General features: G+C 38.4%; 1 protein-coding gene across 1 annotated transcript in view; it reads left to right on the top strand.

The window, feature by feature from the left end:
- The window catches only part of meiob (meiosis specific with OB-fold), a 58,938-nt gene that overhangs the window by 14,635 nt on the left and 29,823 nt on the right, over nucleotides 1-14,480 (top strand). Inside the window, exons 6-10 of the mRNA XM_063058879.1 lie at nucleotides 4,319-4,514; nucleotides 6,741-6,841; nucleotides 7,612-7,664; nucleotides 7,760-7,855; nucleotides 10,245-10,337. Coding sequence (XP_062914949.1) covers nucleotides 4,319-4,514; nucleotides 6,741-6,841; nucleotides 7,612-7,664; nucleotides 7,760-7,855; nucleotides 10,245-10,337 — 539 coding nt within the window. The remainder of the gene's footprint in view (nucleotides 1-4,318; nucleotides 4,515-6,740; nucleotides 6,842-7,611; nucleotides 7,665-7,759; nucleotides 7,856-10,244; nucleotides 10,338-14,480) is intronic.

Raw genomic sequence — 14,480 nt, forward strand, 5'->3', positions numbered from 1 at the left:
CTTCACTATGGTGGAGTGCAAGACATCGCCAAAAAATTACAACCACCGTATTCTTGATCACACACTGAGATGTTGCTTCTTTGGTATAAGATCACTCCCTTCACCTTCACCTACTCTGAATTTCAGTAAATATAATTGATATAACCTTGGAACAGCTTTCCTCTACTCACACAATTTCCTTTGCTTCTTTTAATATGGAAAAAAACATTTCGGGCTGAGACGTTTACTGTACACTTCTCCATAGATGCTGCCTGGCCTGCTGAGTTCCTCCAGCATTTTGTGTGTGTTACGTGGATTTCCAGCATCTGCAGATTTCCCCTGTTTGTAATTGAATATGTCTTAAGTCTCCACACCGTCTGTGATTGATAGTTCTAGAAATTTATTAATTTCTTCTCATCTCAGTTCTGAAAGAATATCTCCTTATTTTGAGACCATAATTGCGAGTTCCATACATCACAGCCTTGTGAAATATTTTTCTAGCATCTATCCTGTTAAACCCTTTAAGAATTTTACAGTCTAGATTCTAAAGAAAAGCAAAGAATAGGAGATGCTGGAAAACTGAAATAATAACAGAAAATGCAAGAAATGTAAAACAGCCAGAGTCCATCTGAGGAGAGATATAGGGCTTCAGATCAATGAACCTGCATCAGAAATTATTTCTGATGAAATTACTATTTTTGATGAAACATCACTGAGTATTTCCAGCATTTTCGATCTTTATTTATAGAAAATATAAGTCCATTCCTCTCAATTCCCCGAGAGAACAATTACCATCCTGGGAATCAGTTGATGAATTTTCTTCTTTTTTTTTTAATTTTATTTTTATTTGGATAAGGAGTTCACAATTATCATGTACTTTTTTCACACATATAACCTTTTCCATTTTTTTTATATGTATAAAACTACAATTATTTATACATTCTTAAGTACACATTGAGATGATATAAAAGCAAAATAAACATTTAAATAGATAATTATGTATTGTGGTAAATCTAACCTATTAGGCTAAGTAATGAAATTAGTTGTTAAGAAAAATGGTAATAATAGTTTCCATACAACCCTTCTGGACCATTTCCACTGGTCCAAAATGTTGCATACAAGCCTATATACCAACCATTGTAGGTGTTTATATCCCAATTTGTTCGTGCTTGTTCCTGCCCGCAGACATAATTATCCAATCCCTATGTACTTACTTACTTAATTTTTTCATTTTTTTTATCCCTTTCCCAAATCTTTCCCTTTACTTGTGTTAATTCTCTATTTTCCAAAAAAAAACAACAACAAACATTTAGACTAGGGGTGCTTACGTTAGCAATATTACTGTGTTGATGAGAAGAGCAATATAAATCATTAGGAGAGTCATCTAAAGTCTGCTCGCATTGGGGTTATATATTCAATCCATTTATTCCAGATTTGATAAAATGTTTCTTTTTGAGTTCTCAGGGAGTAGGTCAACTTTTCCATTTTAAATATTTCCAAGATAATTTCGTACCAATCTTCTAATGTAGGTGGTATTGGATTTAGCCATTTTCTAGTGATTGATTTCTTACTTGCCGCTAAGAAGGCCTGCAGCAACTTTATATCTTCCTTCTGTTCAAGGAACAATACATGCCCCAAATAGAGCGTCTCAAAGTTCAGAGGTATCTGGGACCTAAGTACCTTAACTAATGTTCTATGAGTACCTTCCCAAAATAGACTTAATTTAGGGCAATCCCAGAAAATATGAAAATGATTTGCCTCCTTAGAGCCGCACCTTCTCCAACACATCACATTTGTATCTTTATATTTTTCCTGATATGGGGTCTTGAAGTATCTTATAATGTTTTTCCAACAATGTTCTCTCCAAGCCCTGCCCCCTGCACCAGTTTCTCAGCCTCGCATTGATTTGCCAGGTCATCCTGTTTCTGCTCTCACTAGCGCATGGCACAGGCGCAATCCAGAATTTACTACCCAGGAGATCCTGCTTCTCAGCTTTCTACCTAGCTCTCTAAATTCTCCTTTCAGGATCTCTGCTTTTCTTTCCTATGTCATTGGTACCAATATGTACCAAGAACATACCATCCGTGTGAATCATTTTCATCCACAGGATCTCCTGTCTGTTTCCCTGATATATTGAGTCCCCTATCACTACCACTTCCTCCTTCTCTCACTTTCCCTTCTGCCCCACGGACCCCTGCTCAGTGCCAGTAACCTGGTCTCTGTGGCATTCCCCTGGAAGGTCATCTCCCACAACAGTAGCCAAAGCAGTACACTTATTATTGAGGGGAATGACCACAGGGGTGCTCTGTGCTAACTGCCTATTCACATTTCCATCTCTCCTGACAGTCACCCAGCTACTCGCCTCCTGCAACTTCGGGGTGACTACTTCCCTGTAACTCTGATCGATTGTCATCTCACTCTCCCGTACAAGCCAATGGTCATCCAGCTGCTGCTCTAGATTTTTAACATGGTCTTCAAGGAGCAGGGTGCACTTCACGCAGATATAGTTCCCTAGGGGACTCTGGGTCTCCCAGGACTCCAACATCCAGCATAAAGAACACACAACAGACATTTATGTTCAAATTATACCTGGGTTGATCATCAAATTCAGTGTAATTCAAATTTGGAATAATATAGATGTGTATGTGAAGCTTACAAAAATTAAAGAAATACACATTGTGAGATACTGGCTTATATTGAAGAGAGAGGAAATGACAAGTCTGATAACCCCCTAGAAACTACATCTCATATCACTTTCTTATCAGCTGTATGCAACTGAAAATTGACTTAATCTTGAGTAAGTTGTATGTGTGACAGTGTTTCAGGTCAAATCATGAAATTTGACAGGGCCATGTGTCTTGAGACAGGAACATTTCCAAAATATCCAAGCAGTGATTCGTATATAGGGGAATCTATCATTAGGAATGAAATTGGACGCTCCTAAGACGATGTGTTCATAAGCTGATGGTGTAAATCCATGAGCCCTGGTGGTAAATAAAATCTTGACCTAAACCTTTTGCCCCAGCCCCTGAGTCCTCACTCCAACCCCAAATCTATCATTCCCCTTCCATGACTTACAAGCAGTTTCCTCATTCCTTCTCTCAACAAATACTGCATTCTATGTGGGGAAGTAAAGCCCTCCCTACCATTGAGCATATCTACAAGGAGCGCTATCATAGGAAAGTGACATGCATCATCACAGACCCTCACCATCCAGTCCATGCTCTCTTCTCGCTGCTGCAATCAGGAAGGAAGTACAGGAGCCTTAGGTCCCACACCACCAGGCTCAGGAGCAGTTATTACTCTCAATCATTGGGCTCCTGAACCAGAGTAGATAATTTCACTCACCCCAACACTGAACTAATTTCACAACCTATGGACTCACTTTCAAGGACTCTACAGCTCATGTTCTCAATATTTATTACTTACTTATTTATTGTTACTATTTTGCTTTTTTTTTGTATTTGCACAGTTTGTTTTTTTGCACATTGGTTGTTTGTCTGTCTTGATGTACAGTTTTTCATAGATTCTATTGTGTTTCTTTGTACTTACTATGAATGCCTGCAAGAAAAAGAAATCTCAGGGTAACATATGGTGATATGTATGTACTTTGATAATAAATTTACTTTGAACTTCGAACTTCATTCCCATTTAAAATATTGACCTAATTTCACTTCTCCATCTCTCCATGGTGCTTCCTATATTCCCCACTTATTTCTTCATGTTGGCTATCATACTAATTCACCCCCCTCCTGAACTACTGCTATCTCTGCCCCCTGGCTGTTGCCCAACTTCACGTCATCCTTAATTTGCCAGTTTCCCCCACTCTACTTCACAAGACCGCTCTGCCAATGCTATAAGTTAAGCTTTAATGGTCTTGTAAGTATATTCCCAAGCCGACTAACCAAGGTCTTTGGGCCTTAGCCAGAAGTGAATTATGATATGGTGAGGCAATAACTTAACAAGTCATTTCACTGTATGTTTCTATGTATGTGTGTTATATAAATGAATCTGAAATCTTCCTTGTGTACTACATTAATATCATTCCAACATACATGACTACAGTTTATTTCATGTGCTTTTGAATGTATAGACTTGTACAGTAGTCTCATGTTTATTTAATTGCCATTAAAGTAGTGCTGAAATGTAAATTTAATCATTTTTCAACAATGGGGTTTTACAGATTTATAACGTGTAAATTAATCAGAATAAATAGAATTGACTTTTTCCTAATGCAGTATTATTACAGAATAATTTTGAAAGTAATGTTTAGATCATTAAAGTTTTTTCTCTACAGATAAATATCAGATATTAACGTTTTTTTGTGTTTCATATTTAGTTGCTATAAACTTCTGGTCAGTGAGAACTTTTCAACAGTCAAGATATGTCATGATCTAGAGATTGAAACTAGGCTTCTTGCCTTGTTGCATTTGCCTGTGAAAAACCACCAGGATTACTATTCCCTTGGAGATATTACCCATAATGGGCAAAGCCTAAATGGATGCCTTATCAATATTCTAGCATCAGTCAGATCGGTGGGTTTCTTGTAACTGAATCAAAACATCTATTTTTTTCTTATGATATACAGCAGAATAAGTTCACTAATGTGTCATTCCATATAAATTTATTATAAGAAAACTTTGCATTGAAATTCATCACTCCATTTGACAGTACACATCATGTGGTTATACTCATAGCAATGTTGTACTTCCCCTTTTATTGACGTTAGTAGTATAAATTTCATAGAAAGAACACTATTTGTGAGAGCTTAGCCACAAGCCAGGGATGAACTTCCAGGTGATTTTTTTTATTTGTCTGAAACTTCCCAAAATTTATGCTGTTTACATTAGTAGCACCCTAGATTCGAAATTCAATCATATTGCACCTTGTTTTTGACCACTGTGCAACATTTACATGTTTTTATGCATTAATGACACAAATACAGAAGTTCAATCTGTCACTTCCATGCAATATACACAAATGCATATAGGAAACTATTGGAGAGTTTAAAGCTGAAAACAGATTTTTCTGGTTTAAAAACACGATGGAAACCAGATTTTTGTAGTCCTCTATTTTCTGAAGCAATTCTGTTTAAAATGGTATTCAACCATAATTACAGTAGCTTCTGCAGTGTGCAACTACAGTTTGTGAACCACCTGTGGACACAGGAAGTTGCTGCAGATTGTGTCTGACTTTGTGGTGCACGTGCTATCTTCAAACTAATATAGCACCCACAAGCTGCTAGAGAAACTCAGAAAGTCAGGCAACATCTTGGAGAGGACAAAGCAGTCATTTTCAGACCAAGACCTTTCATTGGTCCTGATGAAGGATCTCGGCTTGAAACATTGACTGTTTATTCCCCTCGATAGTTACTGACTTTTTCAGATTCTTCAGCACTTTGTATGTTGCTCAGGATTTCTAGCGTCTGAAAAATCTCTTGTGTTTATGATTTTCAAATAATTACCTCTTTACTTTGAGTGATTCTTTGATGGTCCTGTTGGAGAGGCAGTGGAACAGAGTCGACATTGCCATAAACCATATATAACAGGGGTTTCCCACTGCTTGTATCCTCTGATACTAGCAGTGAACCTCATAGTTACTCTCTGCATGTCTTACACCTGAAAACTTCTATGATTAATCACATCACTCCAAGCAGAACTGAACATGATATCTATCTGATACCTTATTAGCACCCTGTCCAATTTTAATCTTTATATCATTGACCTCTATCATTAACCAAGGAATCCATGTACCCCAGGTTGGGAATCCCTGTTATAGAGGAAACAAAAGATGGTCTGAATTCTGTGCTCTTACTTTCAATTCCCTGAGGAGCAATGTATCTGCAAGGGAAGTTTTCCTAATATGGCCATGCTCCAATGACCAAACTAGTCCACCTTTAAAAAATCAATGTCACTATCACTCTGCTCATGCCAGCCACCACATCATCCCAAATGGTGGTGATTGATGATCCTATATATTTCATTTTGCTGCACATTGTAGTATTAGAAAGGCTACTGATGGTCTTACTCAAGTAAAAGAGTTTGACTGAACAGTGATCAGCAAAGAGAATAAGAACATGGATTGTGAATATTTCATAGTTCCCTAAACTTACAGGAATAATATGGTGTATTTGCATGGTGTTTCATGATCCCCATGGGAACCTAAAGTTGGACAATAAGTGCACAACTATAGCAAGAGATTTCTCATGATTGGCATGTATTCAAGGAGCTTGCTTGGCTCTTCCATTTGGAAGCTACTCGACCTCATAATATTCTCCAGCAGATTGTTACCCTGTAAGTAGGACAGTTAGTGCAGACAACCAAGGACAAATTATGTTTACAATTAACTTCCATTTTTATTCAGATATTATTTTAAGCTGCACAGTTTCTCCCAGTTCTAACTAACCTGTGTTTTTTAGTGTCTAGTTACATTCCTTTTTCAACTGGAACTCTTTCTATGTATCCACATCTACTTTAGCTGCACTTCATAAATCAAAAGAAGCAGCAAAGGGAGAACTCATCCTGTCAACTGTTTCTGAACTAAGGAGCTTGTCTAAGCATATTTATTATCAATAATTGATGTATTTATTGCTGTGATATAATAAATTAATCTTGGTTTTAAGCAAAGCCTCAGGAAATACGTTAAAGTAAAATAAGATTGAACCTTCAAAGAATATCATTTTGATTTAAATTTCTTGATGTTTATATTGGAGTGTATGACATTATATCAGTTTAACATTTAGCAAAATACTTTTGTTTAAGGTAGGGGAGCAGAAGCTTTTTACCACAGCTGACAAAAGAAAGGGACAACGTTGTGAAGTAAAACTATTTGATGAAACTGTACCTTCATTCTTAATGAACTGGTCAGTATATATGTAAATGTTTCGGTAAATTTATGAGTTTGGAAGCTTCTGATCTTGAATCATAATGATTAGAACGGGTTATAAAATCTACTTCATTTCAGGCTATTAATCTCACAGAGATGAATACTCTGTACTATTACTGCTGACAATCATTCCAGTATTTATCAATTACACAAAGTACTTAAAAATTCTTAATTTTCATGTGTGCTTTTGTCCTTCTGTCCCACTACGTAGTGTTATATAATGCTTATTATTTGTCTCAGTAACTCTTTACCTTGTTCTGTGAATACCCTCTCTTAACACCCCCTTGGGGCTGAAAAATCCTCCCCTATAAATTTAATCTTTTGTATCCTCTGCTAATAGCAGTGAACCTCATAGTTACTCTCTGCATGTCTTACACCTGAAAATTTCTATTTCACATTACTCCAAGCAGAACTGGACATGGTATCTATTTGATACCTGATTAGCACCCTGTCCAATTTTAATACTACTGTGGAGTATTTATGTCTGATTGTTTTGCAGTTTTTTTGGTTTTATTTCAAGTTTCCTGTACTTTTGATACTTTGTTGCCATACAACTTTGAAAATTTTTGTACAACTCCTATTGAACGTAAGAATAATTACTGTGAGAATTTAGGATAATATTTCAACTCAATATTTAAAACATCAAGTCTATTAGTTCTGGAACATGAAAGAAAACATAGCTTTCACAAATATAAACATTCAGTTACTTGTTCAATATCTAACTGACTATATTTGTGATTCTGTCAGCTGGGATAATGAATCTATACAACTTGCACAGACGTGGATACCCCGGGAAACAGGTACAGTATATGCTAATTTGATTGAAGTATATCTACCTTATCCTGCAGAATGCCTTAACACTTTTTATAAGTTAAATGTTTTTTATCTTGTGCAGTACTCTTCATAGCTGATGTACGAGTCAACTTTGATAATTTTCGCAACAGCATGACTGCCACAGTGATTGCTAAAACTATCATTACAACAAATCCTGGTAAGTTTCTTTTTAAAAGCTTTAGTGTCAAAACCAAAAAATTGAGTATCTGAAATCTGTTTTGCACAGTTGAAACACAATAGAATCAATGAAAATGCAGCATAGGTAGGTGGCCTTTTCAGAGGTTGTTGAACCTACTAAATCAGATCACCTTAACATATTAACTAAATAGGCGAGGGTCACAGTCCTTCTGTAGTACTTCTGGATTATATCAGGAAGTGGAAGCAGATATTTGCCTGCTAAGTGCACACCACTAGTTTTGTGACAGAGCAGAAGAATTCTGTTCAAAGAGATGGGTGGTAATCTGGTTTTCCTTTAGTAGTCTTCACTAAGGAGGACATAAGTAATCTTCCGGAAAGAGTAGGGGACAGAGGGTCCGGTGAGATGGAGGAACTGAGGGAAATACATGTTAGTAGGGAAGTGGTGTTAGGTAAATTGAAGGGATTAAAGGCAGATAAATCCCCAGGGCCAGATGGTCTGCATCCCAGAGTGCTTAAGGAAGTAGCCCAAGAAATATGTGGATGCATTAGTGATAATTTTTCAAAACTCTTTAGATTCTGGACTAGTTCCTGAGGATTGGAGGGTGGCTAATATAACCCCACTTTTTAAAAAAGGAGGGAGAGAGAAACCGGGAATTATAGACCAGTTAGCCTAACATCGGTGGTGGGGAAACTGCTGGAGTCAGTTATCAAAGATGTGATAACAGCACATTTGGAAAGCGGTGAAATGATCGGACAAAGTCAGCATGGATTTGTGAAAGGAAAATCATGTCTGACGAATCTCATAGAATTTTTTGAGGATGTAACTAGTAGAGTGGATAGGGGAGAACCAGTGGATGTGGTATATTTGGATTTTTAAAAGGCTTTTGACAAGGTCCCACACAGGAAATCAGTGTGCAAACTTAAAGTACGTGGTATTGGGGGTAAGGTATTGATGTGGATAGAGAATTGGTTAGCAGACAGGAAGCAAAGAGTGGGAATAAACGGGACCTTTTCAGAATGACAGGCAGTGACCAGTGGGGTACCGCAAGGCTCAATGCTGGGACCCCAGTTGTTTACAATACATATTAATGACTTGGATGAGGGAATTAAATGCAGCATCTCTAAGTTTGCCGATGACACGAAGCTGGGCAGCAGTGTTAGTTGTGAGGAGAATGCAGGGTGACTTGGATAGGTTAGGTGAGTGGGCAAATTCGTAGCAGATGCAATTTAATGTGGATAAATGTGAGGTTATCCACTTTGATGGCAAAAACAGGAAAACAGATTGTTATCTGAATGGTGGCCAATTAGGAAAAGGGGAGGTGCAACAAGACCTGGGTGTCATTATACACCAGTCATTGAAAGTGGGCATGCAGGTACAGCAGGCGGTGAAAAAGGCAAATGGTATGCTGGCATTTATAGCAAGAGGATTCGAGTACAGGAGCAGGGAGGTACTACTGCAGTTGTACAAGGCCTTGGTGAGACCACACCTGGAGTATTGTGTGCAGTTTTGGTCCCCTAATCTGAGGAAAGACATCCTTGCCATAGGGGGAGTACAAAGAAGGTTCACCAGATTGATTCCTGGGATGGCAGGACTTTCATATGATGAAAGACTGGATGAACTAGACTTATACTCGTTGGAATTTAGAAGATTGAGGGGGGATCTTATTGAAACGTATAAAATCCTAAAGTGATTGGACAGGCTAGATGCAGGAAGATTGTTCCCGATGTTGGGGAAATCCAGAATGAGGGGTCACAGTTTGAGGATAAAGGGGAAGCCTTTTAGGACCGAGATTAGGAAAACTTCTTCACACAGAGAGTGGTGAATCTGTGGATTTCTCTGCCACAGGAAACAGTTGAGGCCAGTTCATTGGCTATATTTAAGAGGGAGTTAGATATGGCCCTTGTGGCTAAAGGGATCAGGGGGTATGGAGGGAAGGCTGGTACAGGGTTCTGAGTGGGATGATCAGCCATGATCATACTGAATGGCGGTGCAGGCTCGAAGGGCTGAATGGCCTACTCCTGCATCTATTTTCTATGTTTCTAGAAGGTAGCTGGAGGAGTGAACGTGTGGATATAATGGTAAGGTGTACTTCCTGAAGTTCAACATGTGAATCCTGAACTTTTCATAACGAAAGTATCCATTATCTGCTAACCATACTAGTTGAATAAGGCAGATAATAAATTTCTAGCTGATTATTCAATCAGCTACCATCATTCTGCATTGTTTCATCAAGAAATTAGAAGGTTATGTTTATACCTATGTGTGTTGATTGAATTAAATTATCAACTATTGTATAATCAAAATCTTCATCGATTGATGAGAAAAGATTTAAATTTAATTTTTAGAGTAATTAGATAATTATATGTATTAATGTAGAATTTTGTCTTTATGCTCTGGGAATGTAAAGACACAAAGGAGGCCAATCTGTTGTTCAATTTTGCCAAAGATCATGCAGGAAATGATGATGAAGATCCTGAACAGATTAATGAGTTAATAAACTGTAAGTCTCTGAGTTTTATATTTTAAGTATAATTTAATTTAGTTATTACATTATTTGTGGGCTAAAAAATGTATAACAAGTTACATTACTTGCTTTACCTAACTAATAAGCATAGCTTATCAATACTTCCACATATAAAGTAAAATCTTCATTTAAAATATTAGCTATGATTTCAAGATTAGAAAATTTTTATATTCTAAGAAGCATTTTTTTTATCAACTTCACAATTTTAAACAGTCTTAACTAAGTTTTAACTTTGCCACCAGAGCATTTGTCATTCTATGCAGCATTTATTTCTTTGAAGAGCATCAAAGTCATCATATATCAAACAAAATATGATATGTCCTCTAATATTGTACAGTCAAGTAGAAATGATTATGGAAAACAAGTTAATGATGATTCAATGTTTATCTGATAAAATGTTTGGGACTTTTTAATGAGAAGCACTGTGGCACAATCATCTCACAACTATTAACTTGGCTTCAATTTTGGACTCTGGTGTTGTTTGTCTGTGGAGTTTACATGTTCTCCCTGAGTTTCCCTTCAGTGCCCAGTTTCCTCTCATATCCTAAAGAATTGCTAGTTAATAGGTGAATTGGTTTCTCTAAATTACTGAGTGTAGGTAGTGTAGGTGAGGAAAAATCAGGGTGGAGTTGATTGACAGATAAAGAATAGTCTACATGGAAACAAGTGGGGGGATGAGGTTGATTTGAACAGTTGAACAGATTTATGTCCTATGTAGTCAGGAAAATGAGAAATAACAAAATACAGAGGTATAATTGGAAAGCTTGCAGATGATACAAAGTTTTTGGTGTTGGCGATAGTGAGGAGGGTAATATTACAGGAAAAGAATGATATTGTCCGGAAGGTAAAATCGGTAGACCAAAGACAGGAAAAAAAACTTAATCCTGATAATTGTGAGGTGCTTCACTAGATGGCAAACTCTCTTAAGCAAAGGGTAGGACATATTTAATGAATGTCAAGACCTCAGGCTGTGTTAAAGAACAGAGGAAATTTGTTTATAAATCTGAGGATACTTGAATGTAATGGCATAAATGAATGTGTTAAAGAAGCTAAACAGGATACTTGACTTCATTAGCTGAATCACTATTGTAGAGAGGTTATGGTACGAATTAATTAAACTTTGGTTAGCTCATTGATTAGTTACTCAGTGTTCCTCTGAAGAAGGATACAATTCCACTGAAAACTTAATCTAGGCTACAACCTGATTGGGTAAAAATAGAAACATAGAAAACCTACAGCACAATACAGGCTCTTCGGCCCACAATGCTGTACCAAACATGTACTTACTTTAGAAATTACCTAGGGTTACCCATAGCTATATTGTTTGAAGGTCCATGTACCTATCCAGGAGTCTCTTAAAAGACCCTATCGTATCCACCTCCACCACTGTCACTGGCAGCCCATTCCATGCACTCACCACTTGCTGCGTTTAAAAAAAAAACTTACCCCTGACATCTCCACTATACCTTCTTCCAAGCACCCTAAAACTGTGCCCTCTCGTGTTAGCCATTTCAACCCTGGGGAAAAAGCCTCTTGACTATCCACATGATCAATGTCTCTTATCATCTTGTACATCTCTATCAGGTCACCTCTCATTCTCCACTGCTCCAAGGAGAAAAGGCCAAGTTCACTCAACCTATTCTCATTAGGCATGCTCCCCAATCCAGGCAACATCCTTGTAAATCTCCTCTGCACCTTTTCTATAGTTTCCACATCCTTCCTATAGTGAGGTGGCCAGAACTGAGCACAGTACTCCAAGTGGGGTCTGACCGGCGTCCTATATAGCTGTAACATTACCATTCAGCTTTTAAACTCAATCCCATGGTTGATGAAGGCCAATGCACCATATGCCTTCTGAACCACAGAGTCAACCTGCGCAGCAGCTTTGAGTGTCCTATGGACTCGGGCCCTAAGATCCCTCTGATCCTCCACAATAACAGAAGTCTTACCATTAATAGTATATTCTGCCATCATGTTTGACCTACCAAAATGAACCACCTCACACTTATTTGGGTTGAACTCCATCTGCCATTTCTCAGCCCAGTTTTGCATCCTATTGCTGTCCCTCTATAACCTCTGACAGCCCTCCACATTATCCACAACACCCCCAACCTTTGTGTCATCAGCAAATTTACTAATCCATCCCTCCACTTCTTCATCCAGGTCATTTATAAAAATCATGAAGAGAAGGGGTCCCAGAACAGATCCTTAAGGCACACGACTGGTCACCCACCTCCATGCAGAATATGACCCTCTACAACCACTCTTTGCCTTCTGTGGGCAAGCCAGTTCTGGATCCACAAAGCAAGGTACCCTTGGATCCCATGCCTCCTTACTTTTTCAATAAGCCCTGTATGGGGTACCTTATCAAATGCCTTGCTGAAATCCATGTACACTACATCTATTGCTCTACCTTCATCAACACTTTTAGTCACATCCTCAAAAAAATTCATTCAAGCTCGTAAGGCACAACCTGCCTTTGACAAAGCCATGCTGACTATTCCTAATCATATTATGCCTCTCCAAATGTTCATAAATCCTGCCTCTCAGGATCTTTTCCACCAACTTACCAAACACTGAAGTAAGACTCACTGGTCTATAATTTCCTGGGCTATCTCTCCCTTTCTTGATAAGGGAACAACATCTGCAACCCTCTAACCCTCCGGAACCTCTCCTGTCTCCATTGATGATGCAAAGATCATTGCTAATGGCTCAGCAATCTCCTCCCATCGCCTACCACAGTAGCCTGGGGTTCATCTTTTCTGGTCCCAGAGACTTATCCAACTTGATGCTTTCCAAAAGCTCCAGCACATCCTCTTTCTTAATGTCTAAATGCTCAAGCTTTTCAATCTGTTGTAAATCATCCCTCCAATCGCCAAGACCTTTTTCCATAGTGAATGCTGAAGCCAAGTATTCATTAAGTACCTCTGCTATCTCCTCCAGTTCCATACATACTTTTCCACTGTCACACTTGATTGGTCCTATTCTCTCATATCTTATCCTCTTGCTCTTCACATACTTGTAGAATGCCTTGGGATTTTTTTAATCCTGCTTGTCAAGGCCTTCTCATGACCCCTTCTGAGATTCAAATAAATTTGGATTTATCAAAAGTTATGGTAATTGATGAGTAAAGTAGCAAAACCAGTGAGTTGATGTTTTAAGTCAGTACAATGAAAAGCTATAAATGTGAAGGAACGAGAAAGTGTCTACAGATGTCATTTGTGACCTGCTGAAACATTGTCATCTTAGGGAGTAGAGCTGTGGTAAACTGATCGGTTTGAGCTTGCCCAACTATAGTCGCATTTAAGAATGGCATTGACTAATTTCTGTATGTAGCACTTCCAGTAAGATGGCTATGTGTTCAAACGTAGCAGCTTCTATGGGGTCAACCAAAAATGTTATTGTCTTTTTTAAATGTATTTCTTAAGACCTGCTGGACGTTAAGAATTTAATGTACTGCAGGGGTATCCCCATCAGCGGGTTGCTCGTTGGTGGAGAAACTGAAGGAGCTGGACTTGGTGCAAACATGCTCCCTGCAGCAGAAAGGCATCGGAGGACTTAGTCACTTAGTGCACAAAGGTTGTGTGCAATCTAACAGCAAGAGATCATCTTAGTCGCCTTTCTTGTGATTGCAAGACCCTGTTGAACATTGTTAATGTGGAATGCTGCAAGTACGATTCACTGATTTATTATCAGATGGCGAGGGAGCTGTGTGGTCTCAGTCGTAGCGAGGACTAGGTTTCGAGCCGCAGTGTTACCTGTTTACAGCCTCCTAGGAAATAGACGTCGCAGTTGGTGCACTCCACTGGAGGTGGTGTGATACAGCGTCCAAGCAGGAGTCAGTGCTGCCCCCCAGTGTTTGTTCGGCAGAAAACAACCTATTTTGTGTTTGACTGGTGACTGCTGCAACATTCCTGGACTCAGGGACTTGGACTATATTTGTTTATGTGACTGTATTTTACTGATATCTAATATGTGCTTGCTATCTTGTATGTGCTGTGTGACTGTTGGTACTATGTTTTGCACCTTGGCCCTGGAGTAACACTGTTTCATTTGGGTGTATTCATGGGTATTCATATTGGTTGAATGACAATTAAAATTGAACTTGAATTATTGTGA

This window comes from Mobula hypostoma, chromosome 9 (genome assembly GCF_963921235.1).
Source record: "Mobula hypostoma chromosome 9, sMobHyp1.1, whole genome shotgun sequence".
Classification (NCBI taxonomy): domain Eukaryota; kingdom Metazoa; phylum Chordata; class Chondrichthyes; order Myliobatiformes; family Myliobatidae; genus Mobula; species Mobula hypostoma.